This window comes from Triturus cristatus, chromosome 1_2, assembly GCF_964204655.1.
Source record: "Triturus cristatus chromosome 1_2, aTriCri1.1, whole genome shotgun sequence".
NCBI lineage: Eukaryota > Metazoa > Chordata > Amphibia > Caudata > Salamandridae > Triturus > Triturus cristatus.
The window spans coordinates 210364341-210385180 of record NC_140580.1 but is presented as its reverse complement, the minus strand read 5'-3'; the positions used below and the strand labels follow the sequence as shown (position 1 = coordinate 210385180).

The 20840-nt window shown below is 45.4% G+C and overlaps 1 protein-coding gene across 3 annotated transcripts in view; it reads left to right on the top strand.

Moving 5' to 3' along the window:
- Positions 1 to 20840, top strand: part of COL13A1 (collagen type XIII alpha 1 chain) — a 583842-nt gene that overhangs the window by 562246 nt on the left and 756 nt on the right. For all 3 annotated transcript variants that reach the window (XM_085603477.1, XM_085603475.1, XM_085603476.1), the window contains one exon: positions 18698 to 18736. In XM_085603477.1, the coding sequence (XP_085459603.1) occupies positions 18698 to 18736 (39 nt within the window). The remainder of the gene's footprint in view (positions 1 to 18697; positions 18737 to 20840) is intronic.

The window sequence follows — 20840 nt, the reverse complement described above, 5'->3', positions numbered from 1 at the left end:
GCGCTGAAGGCAGTCCTCAGGGGAGAGTTTATTGCTATCTCGGCTGCTGACAATTTAGAACGTAGAAGTAAGCAGGATGAACTCACCCAAAAAACTAGGGAATTGGAGCAAATACATCAGAGGACGGGAGCCTCCAGAGTGTGGCGCCAGCTCAAAGCAGTACGGCAGCAACTTGCGGCTCTCGATCAGGATAGAGCAGAGTTTGCTGCCCTGCGATTGCGGCATGCCTACTACACCGGGGGGGACAGGTGTGGGCGCCTTCTCGCCCATAAGCTCCGGGAGGTCCGAAAACGCCAGGGGGTACATGAGATCTGTGAAGAGGATGGCACGCTAGTCACGGAAGACAGGAACATAGCCGAGGCATTCCGTGACTTTTACGCTAACTTGTACGCTAGATCCCAGTTGAATGCTGATAATGGAGCCGCCTTTCTTGATTCTGTCACGCTCTCAGCTCTGACCAAGTATCAGGCGGACCAGCTTGACAGAGACATTCGACCGGAGGAAGTAATTGCTGCCATCTCCCGGTTGAGGCTGGCGAAAGCCCCAGGGACGGATGGCTTCACAGCCATTTTTTATAAGAAGTTTTGCAATCTGCTAGCGCCTCTCCTCACCCAACTGTTCAATTCCTTCTCAGCCGTGGGAGTTATTACCCCGGATCTTCTTGGGGCTTTTATAGCAGTTATCCCCAAATCGGGCAAAGATCAGACCCGCTGTGGGGCGTACCGTCCCATTTCGCTGTTGAATGATGATCTTAAGCTATATACGGGAATATTGGCCAGTCGGTTGGCACCCTATATGCCTGGTCTTATTGACCTGGACCAGGCGGGGTTCATCCCAGAGCATCAAGCACCTGACAACATGAAGCGCGTTTTGCATCTGGTTCAAAAGGCCTCACGTACGACGGGAGAATATATGCTGCTCACGATCGACGCTGAAAAGGCATTCGACCGCGTCCACTGGCCCTATCTGGAGCGGGTGTTGATACAGATGGGACTGGGAGAGAAGTTTCGCACCCACATTTTTAATTGCTACAAGTTCCCGTCTGCTTCGGTTCGGGTGAATGGCCACACGTCCTCCAGCTTCCCTATAGAGCGGGGCACGAGGCAGGGGTGTCCGCTGTCGCCCCTGTTTTTTGCCACCTATATGGAACCTCTCGCCCAAAGGATTAGGCAAAACCCAGCTGTTTCAGGAATAAAGTTTGGGGTGTATGTTCACACCATCAGCCTCTACGCGGATGATGTGCTTTTATCCTTATCTAACCCGCGTGAGGCACTGCCGGCCTGCATGGCGGAACTGGATACCTTCGCGCAGGTCGCGGGGTTTAAGGTGAATGCTGACAAGTCGTTAGCCCTTAGTCTCTCCCTGTCTCCACCAACCCGGGAGTACTTGCAGAGCTCACTTCCCGTCCAGTGGGCAGAAGACTCGGTTCCATACTTGGGGATTCAGTTGGCCTCTACACTTCCACGGGTGGTGGCTCTCAATTATGCAGCCTTGCACCCGAAGATCCGCAGGGAACTCGGGCAGTGGAAGTATTATCCCCTTTCTTGGCTGGGCAAAATTGCGGCGGTCAAGATGACCATATTGCCGCAGATCCTATACCTCTTACGCACCATTCCCTTGCACCCGCCTACCGGATGGATACAGCAGACACAATCGGAGCTCACCCAGTTTATTTGGAATGGGCGGAAGCCGTGCATGAAGCGGTTGTTGTCCACTCTCCCACCTGAAAATGGGGGACTCGGGATTCCTGACCTTCAGCTCTATTTCCGGGCTACCCAGTTACGTCACTTGGTGGAATGGAGCCGCTGGGAGTCGGAGAAACATTGGCTGTTTCAGGCTCAAGCGGTAGCAGCACGACCTCTGCAGGAATTTCCCTTTCTACGCAAACAGCATAGGCCCCCTAATCTCTACGCTTCCTATATCACCCGTGTTCCTCTGGAGATATGGGATCGCACTAGCGTCCCCCATGAATTCACTACCTTTCCCTCCCCGCTTACTCCCCTGTTCTATAATCCGGAGTTCGCCCCTGGGATGGATTCGGTAGCCTTCAGCAGGTGGAATCCGGCCGGATGCCGTTTTCTATATCACATGTATGATGCAGACGTAGTGCGCCCGTTTCAGCAATTCAAGCAGAAATACGGGCTACCTGAAGCGGAACGGCTCCGGTACCTACAGGTCCGACACTGGGCGCTTGACGAGCGGGTCTGTCCATTTGCAGATCGAAGACTTTCCCAGTATGAGCGATGGCTTGTAATGCACACATCGGACAAACAGCTAATCTCCGATCTGTATAGGATGAGGCAGGTTTGATTCGCACACACTTATAACCCGGGCAGGACACGATGGGAGAGGGAGCTGGGTAGAACTCTGATGCACAAGGAGTGGGAGGGAATTTATTATAGGGCCCGACATTCAGCTTACCATATGGGACTCACAGACACACTCACAAAGGTTGCAACATATTGGTATTACACACCGGAACGTCTACACGACGAGGGACACGAAGTGTTGGAGGGGTTGTGATCAGATAGGCACCCTGGCCCATTTACTCTGGGAATGCAAGCACGTCCAGCCATATTGGTCACAGGTGCTAGATGAGGTGGACAAGAACTTTAACACAGCTATACCGCGCTTCCCGGCGTACACACTGTTGGGCCTCCCAAATCCCCTGACCTACCCGCTTAAATCACGTAGGGGTCGACAGATAGCTATATCGCTGGGCTCAGCGACACAGAACATACTTATTCACTGGCGCATCCCCACCATTCCAACTTTCACAGGCTGGCTATACCAGTTGTGGCATGCCCTCGGCATGGAAAAGCTTATGCTAACGCTGGCAGGGGAGAGCTCCAAATACGGGGAGCTGTGGAGACCCTTTCTGGCACTGTTGTCCTCCGAATTTCGGGAGGTCACCTCCCCTCGCTATTTGCGCTTGCTGCGCTTATCCGATGAGCAGAAGGAAGAGTAGGGATCAAGACTTGTAGAGACAGCGGGGAGGTGGGGCTGATGGACGTGGAACATGGGGAGGGGGTGGGTAGGGGTTGGGGGGAAGGAGGGGGCCAGAATTTTCTGTTCGAAGGCACCCTTGCTGGAACTCCTTATGATATCTTCAGGGTGGGCAAAGTCCAGCTTTGATCTCAATCGTAGTGGTAAGGGGCCCGGCCACTCATTATAAATCCACAGGGGGCTGATAATTTCCTTTGTTGGTGTTTCTCTGTGTGTTTTGAAATGTCAATAAAAGATTTAAACCATAAAAATCCCCAAATTTAGCTCTATTTCAAATAGTATTCGGGACCTTCACTGGCTGCCTATTGGTGAAAGGGTAAAATGTAATTTTTTGTGTATGGTACACAAAGCACTGCATGGAATTGGTCCTCTCTATTTTCAGAAGACCTTTGCATGGCATGTCCCTCAACGTGACTTAAGAGCATCAGCTGCTAAATTAGTAGTCATTCCTAAAATAAAGCAGGCGAATTAGGGTGGCAAAATCTTTTTCTACTGTTAGCTCTTTAATTCTGTGCCCTTTTCATTGAGATTTCAAACGAACAGGTTCCTTTTTAGAAACTCTTTGAAGAGATGGCTCTTTGTCTCCAGCATTAAGTAGGCCTTCTATCTATGTCAGCTCAGTTTTTTAGGACCCTAACACCAAGACGCCTCGGCACTTGTGCGCTCTAGAAAAACCTTACTTTTGCAGCGTGAATCTTTCTGGATTCACTATGCTGTGCATTATTTCGCGATCTGGTGGTTGGGTCCGGATTCGTAGTCTTTCTTTTGTTTTTTTTTTGTTTTTTTTGTAGCCCATGTGGGTGTCGACGTCCCACCATTTGGTGCACCTCTCGTGACGTCGTCGTGCTTCCTGCGGAAGTCCCACCTTTGGGGCGCCATCTTCAGATTCTTTTTTCCGCCGTTGGGTCTGGATCGTCATCGAGAAGCTCCAGAGTTTTAGAAGAAGGAAAATACGCGAGTTTCATCAAAGGAGAACCTTTAGAAGACTACAGAGAGAAAGGTATTACAGCCGGGATGACGAAGAAGGAGGGGATCCTCGAAATTCTTCGACGCACAGAGGAAAATGCGCACTCAGAGGCTCTGAGCGCAATGGACAAGACACCATTTAAGTTCTGGCCTAACTGCCACCACAAGTTCGCGCAGAAGGACCAACATCCGGTGTGCAACCTTTGCCTGCCGTTCGACCACGAGAGCAAGGACTGCAACGCCTGTTCCGCCTTCGCGCCGAAGACTCTCCAGGTGAGAGAACGTCAGAGGAGAGCCAACTTCACCATGGAAGGCAAGGGTAAGGCCCCGTCGCTGTACGATCTGGGCTTATCCACCGACGATGAGGACAACATCGCCGAGGGACCTGATGTCTTCACGGTCGCAGAGACCGATAAGAAAACGCCTGACGAGGTAAGAGACACGTCGAGTACAAAACCACCGAAAGGGCCCTGAAAATCGGACGGTGACTCTCGAAAAAATGAGTCAAAGTCCTCGAAGGAAACACCGGCGCCGAAGATTTCGACGTCCGCCAGTGGTTTAAAGGACAAAAGGCCGAGCGGATCCTTCGAGAAGGACTCCCAGGTGCCGAAGACCGCCGAGAGGCAGAGTTCGTCAAAACAGACCCACGAGGTGGGACGTTCGGCGACGAAAGACAAGGCCGCGTCGACGCAAGCTCCGTCGAAGAGACCTGCGGTCGACGCCGAGCACATCTCAAGCATGGAGAAGAAAAAGAGAAGGCTCGAGGCGGAGATAGAGAGCATCCTTCAGAGGAAGAAGGAGTTCGACGAATGAATGAAACAATTCAAAATCCCAACGGTCCCGTCGATGGATGTCGTGGAGATCGAGGAAGAAGGGGATTTCGACGCCGAAGAGCAGTCGAGAGATCCTGAAGAGGAGGAAGAAGGCACCTACTACTAGGGAGAAGGTGATGATGAGGATCAGCAGTCGTTCTTCGGCTCAGCGCCGTCGACGAGTCAGGAGCTGGAATGGCAGGACATCGACACCGAAAACCCCGAAGAGCCCGTGGACTCGTATCCTTCGAGGCCTTCGCCGCCTGACGACATCGGGGCGTACAACATGGTCGTCAAGAGTGCTGCAGCAGCCTTTGGTGTGAAATTGGACGAGGAGAAGCCGAAAGCAGACTTCCTACTCGAAACTCTGCTCCCCATCCAGACGAGGAGCCAGTTCCTCCCCATGCTCTAAAGCGTGATGAACCAAGGGAAGGAGGCGTTTAAGGACCCGGGAACATGCCGGTCCATCACACCCAGAACGGAAAAGAAGTACAAGCACTCCTCGCAGGATCCTCCTTACATCAAGGGATCGGTCACTGCAGATTCCATCATTGCTTCCACGGCCAGGAAAAGAGCCAATATGCCAGCGACCTCGGGACCACCTCCTGATAAGGAGAGCAGAAGGATGGACCTCACTGGAAGGAAGGTAGAAAGAAACGCCGCAATGCACTGGCGCATGGCGAACTCAAACGCGCTACTAAACAGACACCAGTACCAGCACTGGGATGAGATGGGGGAACTAGTCAAGCATCTCCCAGAAGAGTACCGTCAAAGAGCTTCCCATCTAGTGGAGGAAGGGAAGAATATCGCCAACTCATGCATCAAGACTGCATTGGACGGGGCAGAAACTTCGAGCAGACTGATGGCCATAGGGATCACTGAAAGGAGACAGGCTTGGCTCAGAATTTCTGGATTCAAGCAGGAAGTCCAGAATAACATACTGAACACCCCTTTCAACGGTGAAACGCTGTTCGGGGAAACTGTGGACGAGAAGCTCACCCAGCTGAAAAAGGAAAATGAGACAGCAAGATCCATGGGAGCCCTGCAATTCAGAGAAATGCGAAGAGGCACCCCAAATCGGAGACCCTACGGAAGGGGAGGAAGCCAGCAGGGTACGTCGCACCAGACATTCCAGCACGGGCAGCAGGGTGACAGTCACAGCCAGCAGGGACAGCAGAAGCAGAACTGGCAGTACCAGCCTCGAGGCCAGTCCTTTCGAGGGAGAGGAAACGGACGTGGCCAAAGGAGGAGAGGGGGAGACCAACCCTCATCTAAGTGACTACACACACAAAAGGACGCTCACCCACAGCATACCCCGAAGGGTGAAGCGCAATGTAAGAACACCAAGGGGGTTACACAAAACAAGCGCCTACGAGCCTGCAACGCCGGTAGGCGGAAGACTGGGCCTCTACCTTTGACAATGGCAACAAATAACATCAGACAAATGGGTTCTCAACGTCATACAGCACGGATACTGCATAGAGTTAGAGAAAAGGCCTCCAAACAAGAAACCAAAGAGAAGACAGCGCTCGGGTCAGGAGCTCGCTCATCTCAGGGAGGAGACACTTCAACTACTGAAAAAGAAGGCCATAGAACCAGTGCCACGCAGAGAAAGGAACAAGGGAGTGTACTCAAACTACTTCCTTGTACCAAAGGTGGACGAATCACTAAGGCCCATCCTGGACCTAAGGTTCCTAAACAAATTCATAAAGACGCAAAAATTCAAAATGACATCACTACAAGAAGTGCTACCCCAAATACGAGGCGGAGACTTCATGGCCACCGTGGACCTCAAGGACGCCTACCTGCACATCCCAATGAACAGGCGACACAAAAACCTGCTACGGTTCAACATAAACCAGGATCATTATCAGTTTACAACCCTGGCATTCGGCCTAAAGTCAGCCCCAAGGGTCTTCACAAAATGCCTTGCAGCAGTAGCAGCGTACCTTCGAAGGGAAGGAATTCATGTGTATCCTTACCTAGACGACTGGCTGGTCAAAGCAAGCACTCGCGACAAGTGCGAGGAGCACGCAGAACGGGTGACAAGAACACTAGCAAACCTGGGGTTCTCGATACACTGGGGGAAGTCATCGATAGAACCAGAACAGGTGAAGATCTTCCTGGGAGCAAAGTTCAACACCATAGACGGCACGGTGATGCCCAGCGACAGGAGAACAATAGCCCTGCTGAACGAGATGCGTCTCTACCAGAAGGGGCGAGTTCTGACAGTGAGAACAGTGAGCAAGATCATGGGGATGATGGCGTCATGCATCCACCTAGTCCCCAATGTACGGCTTCACATGAGACCATTCCAAGAATGGCTGCAACAGCAATGGTCACAAGCAAGCGGGAGTTGGGAGGATCTAGTGGTTGTTACGTACGCGGTGCAGGAGGAGATAACATGGTGGAACAGGGAGAACTTAACTACAGGAAAGACCTTGAAACCACCAAACCCAACTGTGACCATTACCACGGACGTATCACAAATAGGATGGGGAGCACACATGAACAAACTCAGGGTGAGGGGTCTGTGGACTCCGGCAGATGCGGTCAGACACATCAATTACCTGGAATTGAAGACTGTCCTGCTAGCCCTGAAGGCCTTCCAGAAACAGATATACAACCAGAAAGTGTTGATACAGACGGACAATACGACTACCATGTTCTATATCAACAAGCAGGGAGGGACACAATCGTTCCCCCTTTCCTCTCTGGCACAGGAGATTTGGAAATGGGCCATCCCACTCAAGATAGACCTGCTGGCCATACACCTACCAGGGAAGGACAATGTGGAGGCAGACTGGCTCAGCAGACAGACATCGGCATCCCACGAGTGGGAGCTCAATGGACAGAAAACGCAGAGGCTGTTCCAGAGGTGGGGAACAACGACAATAGACCTGTTTGCAACACGCCTGAATGCAAAATGCAAAACTTCGCATCCAGACAACCAGAACAGCAATCGCAAGGGAATGCCCTATGGATAAGTTGGTCAAGGACATTTGCCTACGCTTTTCCACCGATACCGCTGTTACACAGGGTGCTCGACAAGTGCAGAACCAGCAACATGACACTGATCCTAGTAGCACCGCAGTGAGCAAGGCAGACATGGTTCTCTCAAATAGTGGAAATGGCACAAGGCACTCCTCACAAATTCACAAAAAGAAAGGACCTCCTCTCCATGCAGAACGGAGAGGTCCTGCACCCAGAACCAGAGAGCCTCAGCCTGGCGGCAAGGCTCCTGAAGACTTAGAGTTTGCACACCTGAACCTACCTCCAAGCACTATGCGAGTGCTGCGGGAGGCAAGGGGACCTACAACACGAAAATGCTATGGGGAGAAATGGAAAAGGTTCACAATATGGTGCAGCAGAAATAAACTACAGAATAAAATGACAACAGAGTCAACGGTGCTTAGATATCTCACACACCTACTAAGAAGTAATCTATGCTCATCCTCCCTAAGGGTACACCTAGCGGCAATCGTAGCGTACACACGAGGGGAGAGAGGAGGAAGTCTCTTTACGTCACAGGTAGTAAAGAGGTTCCTGGAGGGGGCGAAAAGAATTGCGGCACCAAAGAGGATGCCGCCGCCGGCATGGAACCTCAACGTGGTCCTAACCGAGCTTATGAAGGCGCCGTTTGAGCCCATCCACAAAGCCACGCTGCAAATGCTGACAATGAAAACAGCCTTCCTGGTAGCGATAACCTCCCTGCGCAGAGTGAGCGAGCTGCAAGCACTGACACTGCAAGAGCCCTACATACAGATGCACAAAGATAGGGTGGTTCTAAGAACGGACCCACACTTCATGCCTAAGGTGGTGTCGGCATTCCATATGGATCAGACAATTCAGATACCGAGTTTCTTTCAAAACCCCACGACAAGCGCAGAAAGAGCACTGCACACTCTGGACGCTAGAAGGGCAGTGATGCACTACATTGAGAGGACCAAAGAGCACAGGAAGACCAAGCAGCTCTTTGTCTCCTTTGCAACCAGTTTCCTGGGTAGACCCGTGGCAAAGGCCACCATTGCACGATGGATTGCACTAACAAAACAATTCTGCCACAAACAAGAAGGGCAGGAACTATCGGATGGGCCACGAGCCCACTTCACAAGGAAGAAGGGGGCAACTATTGCTTTTCTGGCAAATACGCCCATTCAAGACATATGCCTGGTGGCAACATGGGCTTCAGTGCACACGTTCACTAAGCACTATTGCGTGGACATTCAGATGAACAAGGAAGCACAAGTAGGACAGAAGGTGCTTCAACACATATTCAACAGCCAACACTCATCTACCACCCAGCCGCCACAGAGATAACAAACCGCTACAAAGTCTATGCACAGCATAGTGAATCCAGAAAGATTCACGCTGCAAAACGAATAGTTTCTTACCTGTCGGTGTAGTTTTGCAGCTTGAAGATCTTTCTGGATTCAGTAGCGAACCCACCCACCTCTGCCAGAAAGATGAGGATGGAGATAGAGGTGGAAGGACTAAGAGGATCAGAATAATCGGAATAGTAAAGAGAATTGGAAAAGGAAAAGTAAGACAACGCCTAGGGTAAAAAAAAAAAAAAAGGGACAATAGAACCTGAAGATGGCGCCCCAAAGGTGGGACTTCCGCAGGAAGCACGACGACGTCACGAGAGGTGCACCAAATGGTGGGACGTCGACGCCCACCTGGGCTACAAAAAAATAAAAGAAAGACTACGAATCCGGACCCAACCACCAGATCGCGGAACAATGCACAGCATAGTGAATCCAGAAAGATCTTCAAGCTGCAAAACTACACCGACAGGTAAGAAACTATTCGTTACTTACTATTACTTTGTCAAAAATCTCTTAGCACATGCTATTCTGGAGACGGTGGAAGTTATGCACGGTGCATGGTACTAAGTGAACCTGATAGTCTGCCAATATCTGCTCCAGGAAAAAAGGTAATAGTAATAGATGTGGAAAAAGGAATAACTCTGGAACCACAGGCCCCTCTTACCCACACATAAATTACACCTAGTTTCCCAGGTCCAAATCTTTTTCTCCAATGTCCAAATCACACTCTGTATCACACCCAGGGGCCAAGCATACCATCTGTGTCATGCCCAGTGGTTGAAGGGTACCGTCTGTGTCATGCCCTGTGGAAAAAGCATACCATATGTGTCATGCCAAGCAGTCCAAGCGACTAACACCCCTTACTTCTTTCAGATACCCCCAGTGCTAAGAAACCAGTGGCATTGAGAAAACCTTTTAAATGAAAAAATGAGATTGAGGTGCCAACTCTGCCCAATCAGGCACAAAAATAGTGTCCTGGGTGTTACCAAGGACTTTACAAAAAATATTCACCTTTCCTATGATACTGACTGATGAAAAAAGGTGACTTCTGCGGGATCGCCTGCGAGGCCGCCTTATGACTACTCAGCTAGAACATATAAATTCCTTCTCGTAAATCCCACAGAAGAAGAAAACATGAAGGTCGGACTGCTCCAACCCCTTGTCACAGGGGCATACTGTGAGAAAGTGCCCTCTTTCTGCATGGTTGCCCCCACTTTTTGCTGAATTGCTGACGTGCTTTGACTGAGTGTGCCCTAGGCTCCTGCTAACCAGGTACCCAGGTCGTATGTTCTTTCCCTAAAAATTGCATTGAAGCCTAAACCCAATTGGCATCTGTGGCCACAGGTCAGCCCCTGGTAAATGGCACCACAGGTACCCAGGGCACTGTGACCAGAGAAGGCTTCTAAGGGCTGAGGCACTTATTGTGCCACCCTTAGAGGTCTTGTACCTTCACACTCACACACTGCCTTTGCAGGCTGTGTGTTTTTGGTGCAGAACAAAGTGAAGAGTCGACATGGCACACATCCCTGTGTGCCATGCCAACAACCCACTGCCCTGGCATAGATCAGTCGCCCCTCTAGCTGGGTTCACTATACCAGTGGTGAGGGTACATATGCATGAGCCCTGTACCCCTACAGTGTCTTTATCAATTATCATGGTTAAATTGAGGCACTGGTCTAAGGAGCAAGCATGCACCGCTGCCTAACACCGCTTGGCATCTTAAATGAGCAAGTGCACTCCCCATCTTTCCCATATCTGACACTTGCATTAGCTCTTGAATAGCGTTGCTGAATAAAGCAAGTAAGTTCAGGGTCCACCCCCATTTCCTCCATTATATTCCACAGTCGGGAGTGGATCATGAAATCAAATGATGCGCTTAAATCCATGGAAGCCTGAAAAATCTGACCTTGTTTGCCTCTAGTGTATTTATCAATTATCATGGGTAAATTGAGGCACTGGTCTATAGTGCCTCTACCAGCCTGAAAACCATATTGCGCCTGCATCAGAATCTGCTTCTCCTTTCCCCACTCTTCTAACTTATTTAAGAGTAGGCCCACCATTAGCTTTGCTGTGGTATCCAATAATGGGATGGGTCTATAATTCTTCTGGTTCTGTTTGTTGCCCTTTTTATATATTGGAAAAATAACGCTAGTATTCCATGAGGCCAATAGAGTAGATTTTACGATTTCATTAAAAACATTGGTTAACAGTGGTGCCCATAAATCCTGGTGTTCGAAGAAAAAATCTATAGGAACACCTACCTGGTGCACTTTCCCAATTCCCTGCTAACCTCCTGAACGGAAAAAGTCAAAGGTTCAATCAATGATCTTTCTGCGCTTGAGCCATCAAACCCAAAGGTTTTATTTGAGCCAAAAATCTCTTCGAATTGGGCTACGCATGGATCTTAGCTGACATGAGAGTCTAGTGAAGGGTCACTACTTTTTTAAAAATGGGGAGCGATAATCACCTTCCAAAAGTCTTTACAATTCTTGGAAGCGGCCACTTTCTCCAGATTTTCCTATGCTTCTTCTCTTAAAGCCCTTTCCCTGTCCTTTCTGGCCACCGCATATGCCCTACGTAGCAGCTTAATCTGGTCCCTGTCTCTCATTTGTTCTTTTAGAGCCCTATGCAGAGTCCCTAAAGCTTTGGAACAGGCTTGGTCAAACCACCCTTTCTCCTGCGGTTTTAATAAGGATTTTGGGCACTCCAGATCCAGTTTTACTTTGATGAGTAAGCTCATAAAAGAGGAGGGCAATGAGCAAGTATTACCCACGTGTTCTAAACAACCCACTGCCCTGGCATAGATCAGTCGCCCCTCTAGCTGGGTTCACTATACCAGTGGTGAGGGTACATATGCATGAGCCCTGTACCCCTACAGTGTCTTTATCAATTATCATGGTTAAATTGAGGCACTGGTCTAAGGAGCAAGCATGCACCGCTGCCTAACACCGCTTGGCATCTTAAATGAGCAAGTGCACTCCCCATCTTTCCCATATCTGACACTTGCATTAGCTCTTGAATAGCGTTGCTGAATAAAGCAAGTAAGTTCAGGGTCCACCCCCATTTCCTCCATTATGTTCCACAGTCGGGAGTGGATCATGAAATCAAATGATGCGCTTAAATCCATGGAAGCCTGAAAAATCTGACCTTGTTTGCCTCTAGTGTATTTATCAATTATCATGGGTAAATTGAGGCACTGGTCTATAGTGCCTCTACCAGCCTGAAAACCATATTGCGCCTGCATCAGAATCTGCTTCTCCTTTCCCCACTCTTCTAACTTATTTAAGAGTAGGCCCACCATTAGCTTTGCTGTGGTATCCAATAATGGGATGGGTCTATAATTCTTCTGGTTCTGTTTGTTGCCCTTTTTATATATTGGAAAAATAACGCTAGTATTCCATGAGGCCAATAGAGTAGATTTTACGATTTCATTAAAAACATTGGTTAACAGTGGTGCCCATAAATCCTGGTGTTCGAAGAAAAAATCTATAGGAACACCTACCTGGTGCACTTTCCCAATTCCCTGCTAACCTCCTGAACGGAAAAAGTCAAAGGTTCAATCAATGATCTTTCTGCGCTTGAGCCATCAAACCCAAAGGTTTTATTTGAGCCAAAAATCTCTTCGAATTGGGCTACGCATGGATCTTAGCTGACATGAGAGTCTAGTGAAGGGTCACTACTTTTTTAAAAATGGGGAGCGATAATCACCTTCCAAAAGTCTTTACAATTCTTGGAAGCGGCCACTTTCTCCAGATTTTCCTATGCTTCTTCTCTTAAAGCCCTTTCCCTGTCCTTTCTGGCCACCGCATATGCCCTACGTAGCAGCTTAATCTGGTCCCTGTCTCTCATTTGTTCTTTTAGAGCCCTATGCAGAGTCCCTAAAGCTTTGGAACAGGCTTGGTCAAACCACCCTTTCTCCTGCGGTTTTAATAAGGATTTTGGGCACTCCAGATCCAGTTTTACTTTGATGAGTAAGCTCATAAAAGAGGAGGGCAATGAGCAAGTATTACCCACGTGTTCTAAACATTTTAAGACCGGCCGCATGTTCTCAGCCATGAGTTGCGGAACCAATTTCATCTTATCTATGTGTGCCCATTTCAGCTGGTAGCCATTTTTCTGAGCCAGGATAGGTTTCTCTATTTTTTTTTAGCTATCTTTTCCCTCTCTACATCTACTAGTAATACAGTGAAAAGGATGGCATAGTCACTAAAAGCTGTGAATTGGGTTTCTGTTTGGGCCATCTTTCTACAAAATAGAGCCGGACACTACTATGCAGTCAATGGTAGAATCATAATCCTTATTCATGAAAGTCTTGTAAAATTCACCATTTGTTATGTCCACCCCATTAGCGATTTCCAGATTTCTTGTGTAGAGCAGTCTATTTAAACTGTTTTTCGTACTCATGATGTATGAAGTGTTGTAGTGTCTCACCCTGTGTGTCTTCAAGACCACAAAGTTTATTAAGCTTGTGCTTACATGGCTAGATGTTAAAATCCCCCATCCAGACTATGTTTATATCTTCCTTCCTCTTTCCTCAGATGATTTTCCTATTTCACTATCTAGGGAACCCACCACTGCTTGAGGATGTCTAAAATTGTTGTTATAAAATTGTATTAATAACCATTCCTGGTCACCAACCCCCTCTACCAGTAAAATGTGAAATTGTGGTCTAGGCAATACAATTTTAAAATTGCAATTGATAAGGTATTCGCTATTAGGGTTATCAGACCTCCTCTTGCCCCCCCCAGCGGGAGATGGGGCAGCATTTGCTTGATATGAACGGAACCCATCTAGATGAATATTTTTCAGGGACCAAGTCTTCTGGAAGCATTCAATATCCTGGTTTTGCCACAGTGCTAACCATAAGGGATTATTCAGTTTTATGCCTATACCTGCCAGAGTCCAAGAGGCTATTTTTAGGTTGAGCATTCGAGACCTCTTGTATATACTTTAGTATGTACTTATTATATACTTAAATGTGTATGTACTTTGTGGGCTCAGGAGATCAGCCCTATGACTTGCCTGCTTCCTCTTAGGGACTTTTTTTTCTGTTCAACTGCCTCTATTTAACTGTCTTGATAGAAAACAACCAGCAGAGAACAGTAAAATACCAGAATCACTTTAGCAATCTCTAGATTCCAGCCCATTGAAATTGTCTTCCCCGAGCACCCGTAGACAATAATATTTTTTTCACATCTTGTATTTTTAGTGATATGACCACCGAAGGCCCTGATTTTATATTAAAAACAGAGCTTTGGACTATACCATTTCCCGGTGAAAGGCAATATTTCTCTCCATGTGTTCCCATACCTGGCATGTCACGCAGTTTGGTGCTTACTTTCCCTCCATGTTAAAGAACAGTAGATGTTTCAGCACCCAGGCTAATGTGCTGCATGGCTAAATACATATAAGGTCCCAAAGGCGAGACCGATTGCATTGCAACTGCTTGTTACATCTATGTTATAGACCTTGCTCCGAGGCAAAAGGGAATTCCTGGACTCTTTGCACAATATACCTCTTTTTGGTATACTATATAAAGAGCCAGCTTCCTATATGTCATAACTCTAAAACTACTGAATAGATTTAGGCTAAATTACAAAAAAACACTCTTTCTGAAACAAGATCTAGCTTTCTGCCAAATTTGGTGCAATTCTATTCAGCGGTTCGGGCTGTGAAAACGTGTTTTGGTACTCCTTTTTCACGGATCCCGCTCAACCATTCACCCAGGTATTTTCCAGACAGCAGCTGAAGTGAGTGGCAAACCAGTTTTTGAAAAGTTTGGCAAGATTTATTAAAAGTTGCAAAAGTTATTAGCAAAACAAAAAATTATTTTCCTATGGAAACTAGATCCTAACTATAACTGCGTACCTAATATTGCAAAGTCATATTTGTTGATGGTTCATAGAATAGTCATTACTGCTAGGATATCCTGATACCCCTATTATTCTGAGATTCATAGTCCTCATATAGCACTTCATCTGGATTGATGGACTATTTCTTTAATCTTCACTTAGACTGACCACGCTATTACTGCATAGTGCAAATTAATGCAATGTGCAAATCCAGCAATAAAGTGCATAGTACAAAAACAATTTCTTAGTGCAGCATAGTGCTTGAAATTGATTAGGAATACGCAAAAAACGCATATTAAAATAAACTCTCATTGTATAAATACAAAAATGCTGGGCAAAATAGTGGCAGCAACCAACCTCTAAAAAACCTTAAAACGGGGTTTATACTTTAAAAAAAACCTATTGCTTGACATTTGCATAGAGTGCGACAGTGTTCATATAACCTCATAGCAAATAGTACATGATCTGTAGTCCACATTTGGTATCAATATACTCGTTTCCCTTGTTTATAATCCCTTGAATCAATATACACAATGGAACTATAATTTTAGAAAGTGAAACCATAAGGTGAATTACCATTACCTTTCATATATATGTGGAAACTCTGTTAGAACCTCCTAACAGTGCTAAAAGTGCTGGTGCAATTACTAAAATGTGATAAAGAAGACTAAAATCTGTTTGATTAAAAACAGATGGGAATTGTTTTTCTGCATTTTTATCATGGTATCAATGTGGGGAAGTTACTTAAAGATAAATAACGAGATAAAACTGATTAAAATGTAATTCTATTTATCAGTAATTGTACAGTTCTTCCCCATTGTTTAATCCATTTGGGGTTCTAGTATCCACTTCTAATATAAATTTCGACTCCAATTGTCTTAAAAGTTTCTCCCTATTTCCACCTCGTCTCATAGGAGGCACTGCAGCAATGACAAAGTACTTTAAGTCATCTAGATTGTTGCAGTGTACTGCTCTAAAATGCCTGGCCACTGGATATGTCATATCAGAATTCACTATGGCTCTTATGTGCTGAAGGGGAACAACCTTTACAACGCAACTTATAACACGCACTACACTTACAATGCATTTTTTACAACGCAAAATCCATTACAACGCATTCCATTACATAGCATGACACTACAACGCATTTTTAAAAACTACCTTTACAACGCATTCCATTACAACGCATACTACCTTTACAACGCTTACCATTACAACGCATAATATTACACTACACTATCCAACACTTACCCTACTGTTGCACCCCCTGGAGTTAGAATAGTAATTTTTACCCCTATACTATCCAACACTTACCCTACTGTTGCACCCCCTGGAGTTAGAATAGTAATTTTTACCCCTATACTATCCAACACTTACCCTACTGTTGCACCCCCTGGAGTTAGAATAGTAATTTTTACCCCTTTACTATCCAACACTTACTCTACTGTTGCACCCCCTGGAGTTAGAATAGTAATTTTTACCCCTATACTATCCAACACTTACCCTACTGTTGCACCCCCTGGAGTTAGTATAGTAATTTTTACTCCTATACTATCCAACACTTACCCTACTGTTGCACCCCCTGGAGTTAGAATAGTAATTTTTACCCCTATACTATCCAACACTTACCCTACTGTTGCACCCCCTGGAGTTAGAATAGTAATTTTCACCCCTATACTATCCAACACTTACCCTACTGTTGCACCCCCTGGAGTTAGAATAGTAATTTTTACCCCATACTATCCAACACTTACCCTACTGTTGCACCCCCTGGAGTTAGAATAGTAATTTTTACCCCTATACTATCCAACACTTACCCTACTGTTGCACCCCCTGGAGTTAGAATAGTAATTTTTACCCCTATACTATCCAACACTTACCCTACTGTTGCACCCCCTGGAGTTAGAATAGTAATTTTTACCCCTATACTATCTAATACTTACCTTAAATGCAATTTATTATTATGCGTTGTAATGGTATGCGTTGTAAAGGTAGTATGCGTTGTAATGGAATGCGTTGTAAAGGTAGTTTTTAAAAATGCGTTGTAGTGTCATGCTATGTAATGGAATGCGTTGTAATGGATTTTGTGTTGTAAAAAATGTGTTGTAAGTGCATGCGTTGTAAAAGTGTGCGTTGTAACGACATACATCCGTGCTGAAGGATGCGCACATGCACTTGCAGTTTTGTGCTGCCCACGTATTGCAAATTGCATGTGCAACTCAAGATGTAGACAGCATATTCCGTGCGACAGTTGTATCTACCCTGCAGCTTACTCGTATCGGGCCATATGTTGTGGTGTACTGGATAGTATTGATCCAGAATTTACACGCACTGCATGAATTATATTTGGTGAACCCATTCTGCGGTGTGAGCCACATAGTACTATATTTTGATTTGGTGGAGACTAGTTATGGGCTGGACCTGACTAAGGCATTATGCATAGACTTGGACTTTCTAAATGTCAATGCTGGTGGATTGGGAAAAAGGTTTTTAAGGACATCATCCGTTTGTATGATTGGCCAGTGTTTATTAATTATGGCCCTGATTTTTCTGTGTTGACTATTGACTGTGTTTATGAATCTCATTTCTGTATTGACCATGGTTGTATTGTCATAGATATCGGTGGGTACTGAAGGTGAAACCCCTTTGTTACAAAGCAGATCTATGGGTGTTTGTGTTCTTACTTTGGCTAGGGCCTGTTGTATGATCTTTCTGCTGTAACCTCTAGTTGCAAATCTACTACTACTGTCTTTCACACCGCTTTCAAACATCGTATCGTTACTGCATATTCTGTGTGACCTAAGGAACTCCCCGTAGGGGATACTCCTAATTAAGTGTCCACGATGGAAACTCGACACATGAAGCGTGGAGTTCCCAGCTGTGCTCTTTCTGTGGAAAGTGGTCTCAGATTTCTTATCCTCAATGTGAATGTACATCTAGGAAATCAATAGATTCACTGTCTACTGGGGCAGTAAACTGTAGATTGAGAATATTCATGTTTAATGCCTCAATGAACATGTTTGCCGATTCCCTAGATCCCCTCCAGACAAAAAAGATATCATCGATGAAACGCATCCAACAAAGGATGCGTTCATCCCAGATCTTTCTATGTTTCACTTTGAGAACCTGCTCCTCCCACCAACCTACGTGTAAACATGCATAGCTGGGGAGAAGCAGGCTCCCATCGTGACTCCTCTTATTTGCTGGTATATGTCTTTATTAAACATAAATAAGTTGTTATGAAGACAGAAGGATATCATATCCACTATCATTTTCCCATGTTGGTACATTTCTATAGGCCTGTTTTAAAAAAAAAATTGTACTGCATTTATACCATCCGAGTGATTAATACTTGTATACAATGCACATATGACTACCGTAACAAGCAGACAATCTTCTAACCATTGTATATCCTTGATCTTTTCTAAAAAGCAATATGTGTCCCTTATATAAGAGGGCAGTGAAGTAACTAGATCCTGTAAATAAAAATCCACATACATTTTATATATATAATTATATATATACACACATACATTCATATATATATCTATATATATATTTACTTGGATTTTATATATAATTTTATATATAATTATATATATATATATATATATATATATATATATATATATATTCCTGTTGTTTGCAGTGTGAAGGGGTTAATTATTGTCTGCTTGCTGAATTACCCTTCTGTAAATATAAAAGAAAGTTCTTATTCTTTTGTCTATTGCAGGGTGAAGATGGGTTGCCTGTGCAAGGATGCTGGAATAAGGTAAGACAAATTAGGAGTTGTGTGACTGCAATGTATCACTTGTACTGCTAAATCCTCTACCTCCTATTTTAATGCAAAACCACTATGTGACTTATACTGTTGTAATGTACCTGTAATCACACAATACCCTTGCATGAATGTTGCGAGGCAGGGTGGCCAAAGATCTATTAAAATTAGTAATATAATGTAAATTGGTAAGAAAAACAAAAGAATGAATGCATGAACAGAATGTAGAGCAACTACACACTACTCAGTGCTAAATAATGATTATTTAATTGCTTTTTTGCAATGCTTCTTGTTGCTTTCCATGTTCACTTGCTGAGTAGCAGCTCGCCACCTTCCAAAGTGGTGGGCAGGCTAAAGGATGGAGGTGAGGTTCAAGGACAAATAAAATACAAAAATAAAATAAAATAACTTGACTGAACAACGCCGCTGCCGCCCGCCACATTGAGCTCTTCTGCTCTTCGTCTGGGCACAGACTCCCAAACTGCACTGCGGCCAATCCTGACGCTGCATGAAACAAGCATCAGGATTGGCCTGTGAGCCATCAACTTGAGCTTCCAGGCAGACTGGGAGCCTGTGCTTGCTCTCTCCAGCCCCAGTACCGAAGCTGGGGTAGGAGAGAGCACCAGTGTCCATGAGGGATTGGATAACCTGAGACAGCCGGCCAAACCTTCATGCGCACTGTAACAGTGCCCACCACTCCCCCACCAGCAGTATCATCCCCCTGGACCTGCCCCCAAGTCTTGAAGGAGGCTTGTGGCGGGTCCACAGGAATTATAATAAAACAGGTTTAAAACCCATTTTTTATTGTTTTATTTGAGAGTGGTGGCAAGGGGTGGCAGCGCACTTCACGGAGGGTCACTGCACTTGCTTTAAAGGAAAGTTTCACAGGTTAGAATATCAAGGTGAAGAAGCCTTCAGTTCTTCTTCTCAAAGACACTAGTGTGTTGTGACAATCAGCATGCACAGCTACTTATTAGTAAAGAGTAAGAGCCATCTGCAAAGGTCAGGAAACGTAAATCTAGTAGTTTTGGCTGCATCCTAAAACAAACCTAGTTACATTATTTTTTGCTGGTGTCTTTTGAGAGCTACTGGTTGAGAAGTGTACACCAGCGTTTTAGAAGAACAGTGTAAAAGACTACTAAAGTTCTTCAGGGATATGTCTTCATCTTGTTCAGACATATTATAAATCGTTTATGGGTAGGCAAGTGAAAAATTCTACTCCATTGCCACCTTCTTCTATAAATAACTGCCAATATTTACCATCACTTTATGTTATGATTAAAGGTTTAAAACGGTAGGAGAAAACGTGTCTTATTTTTTTTTCAAAAATGACTACTTAGTTACCCTTCAGTATATTTTAATTCTTTACTAATTTCTTGGACTGCAGCTCATGTTTAGTATGTTTTTTTTTAAGTGCAGCACACGTGGAGGAATTGTCTGTAGGTCTACATAGGGTTAATTTTGTGCCCTTAAAACCTTAAGGGCGGTGTAGCGGGTAATGAATCCAGAAAAGGCATGAGTATAATTTTACCTTTCGAAGCTCGTTTACTATCACTGAACACAGAAAGCAACTAATTAAAAGGAAAATAGTTTTTTTCGTTTCAGCTTTTGATTCATAAAATAATATACAGAGTGGGCACTCATTTACAGAGATCATTAGTTGTAAAAACTAGCATTATTTATTTGGTTTATATTTCACCCACTTAAAATCTGAGTGACTTCCACTGAGTGCTTTCACACCTCACTTTCCCCAGCTATTCCCTACCGTCTTACAACCACCCACCACATTTGATCTCCTCCCTCTGTCTTTCCCATTTGGTTCCTTCCATTTCTCCCAATAGTTATGGTTCTTTGAGACCTTGCTTGCTATGTCCCCAGCCCACTTATCAGTGATCAATGTGTGGGGAGTGCATCAGTCTCCATTCACATTTAGGAAGTGCATAAAGGCAATTAGGGTGGCAGATTACTTCTTGTTTTCATTACTAAATATTTCACCACTGCTCCACTCTCAATAAAGAATACTCAATAAATGCATTACAAACAAGAACCAATAGTCTAGTTTGATAGTTAACTGTTAGCTTTGATCTGTTTCTAAAGG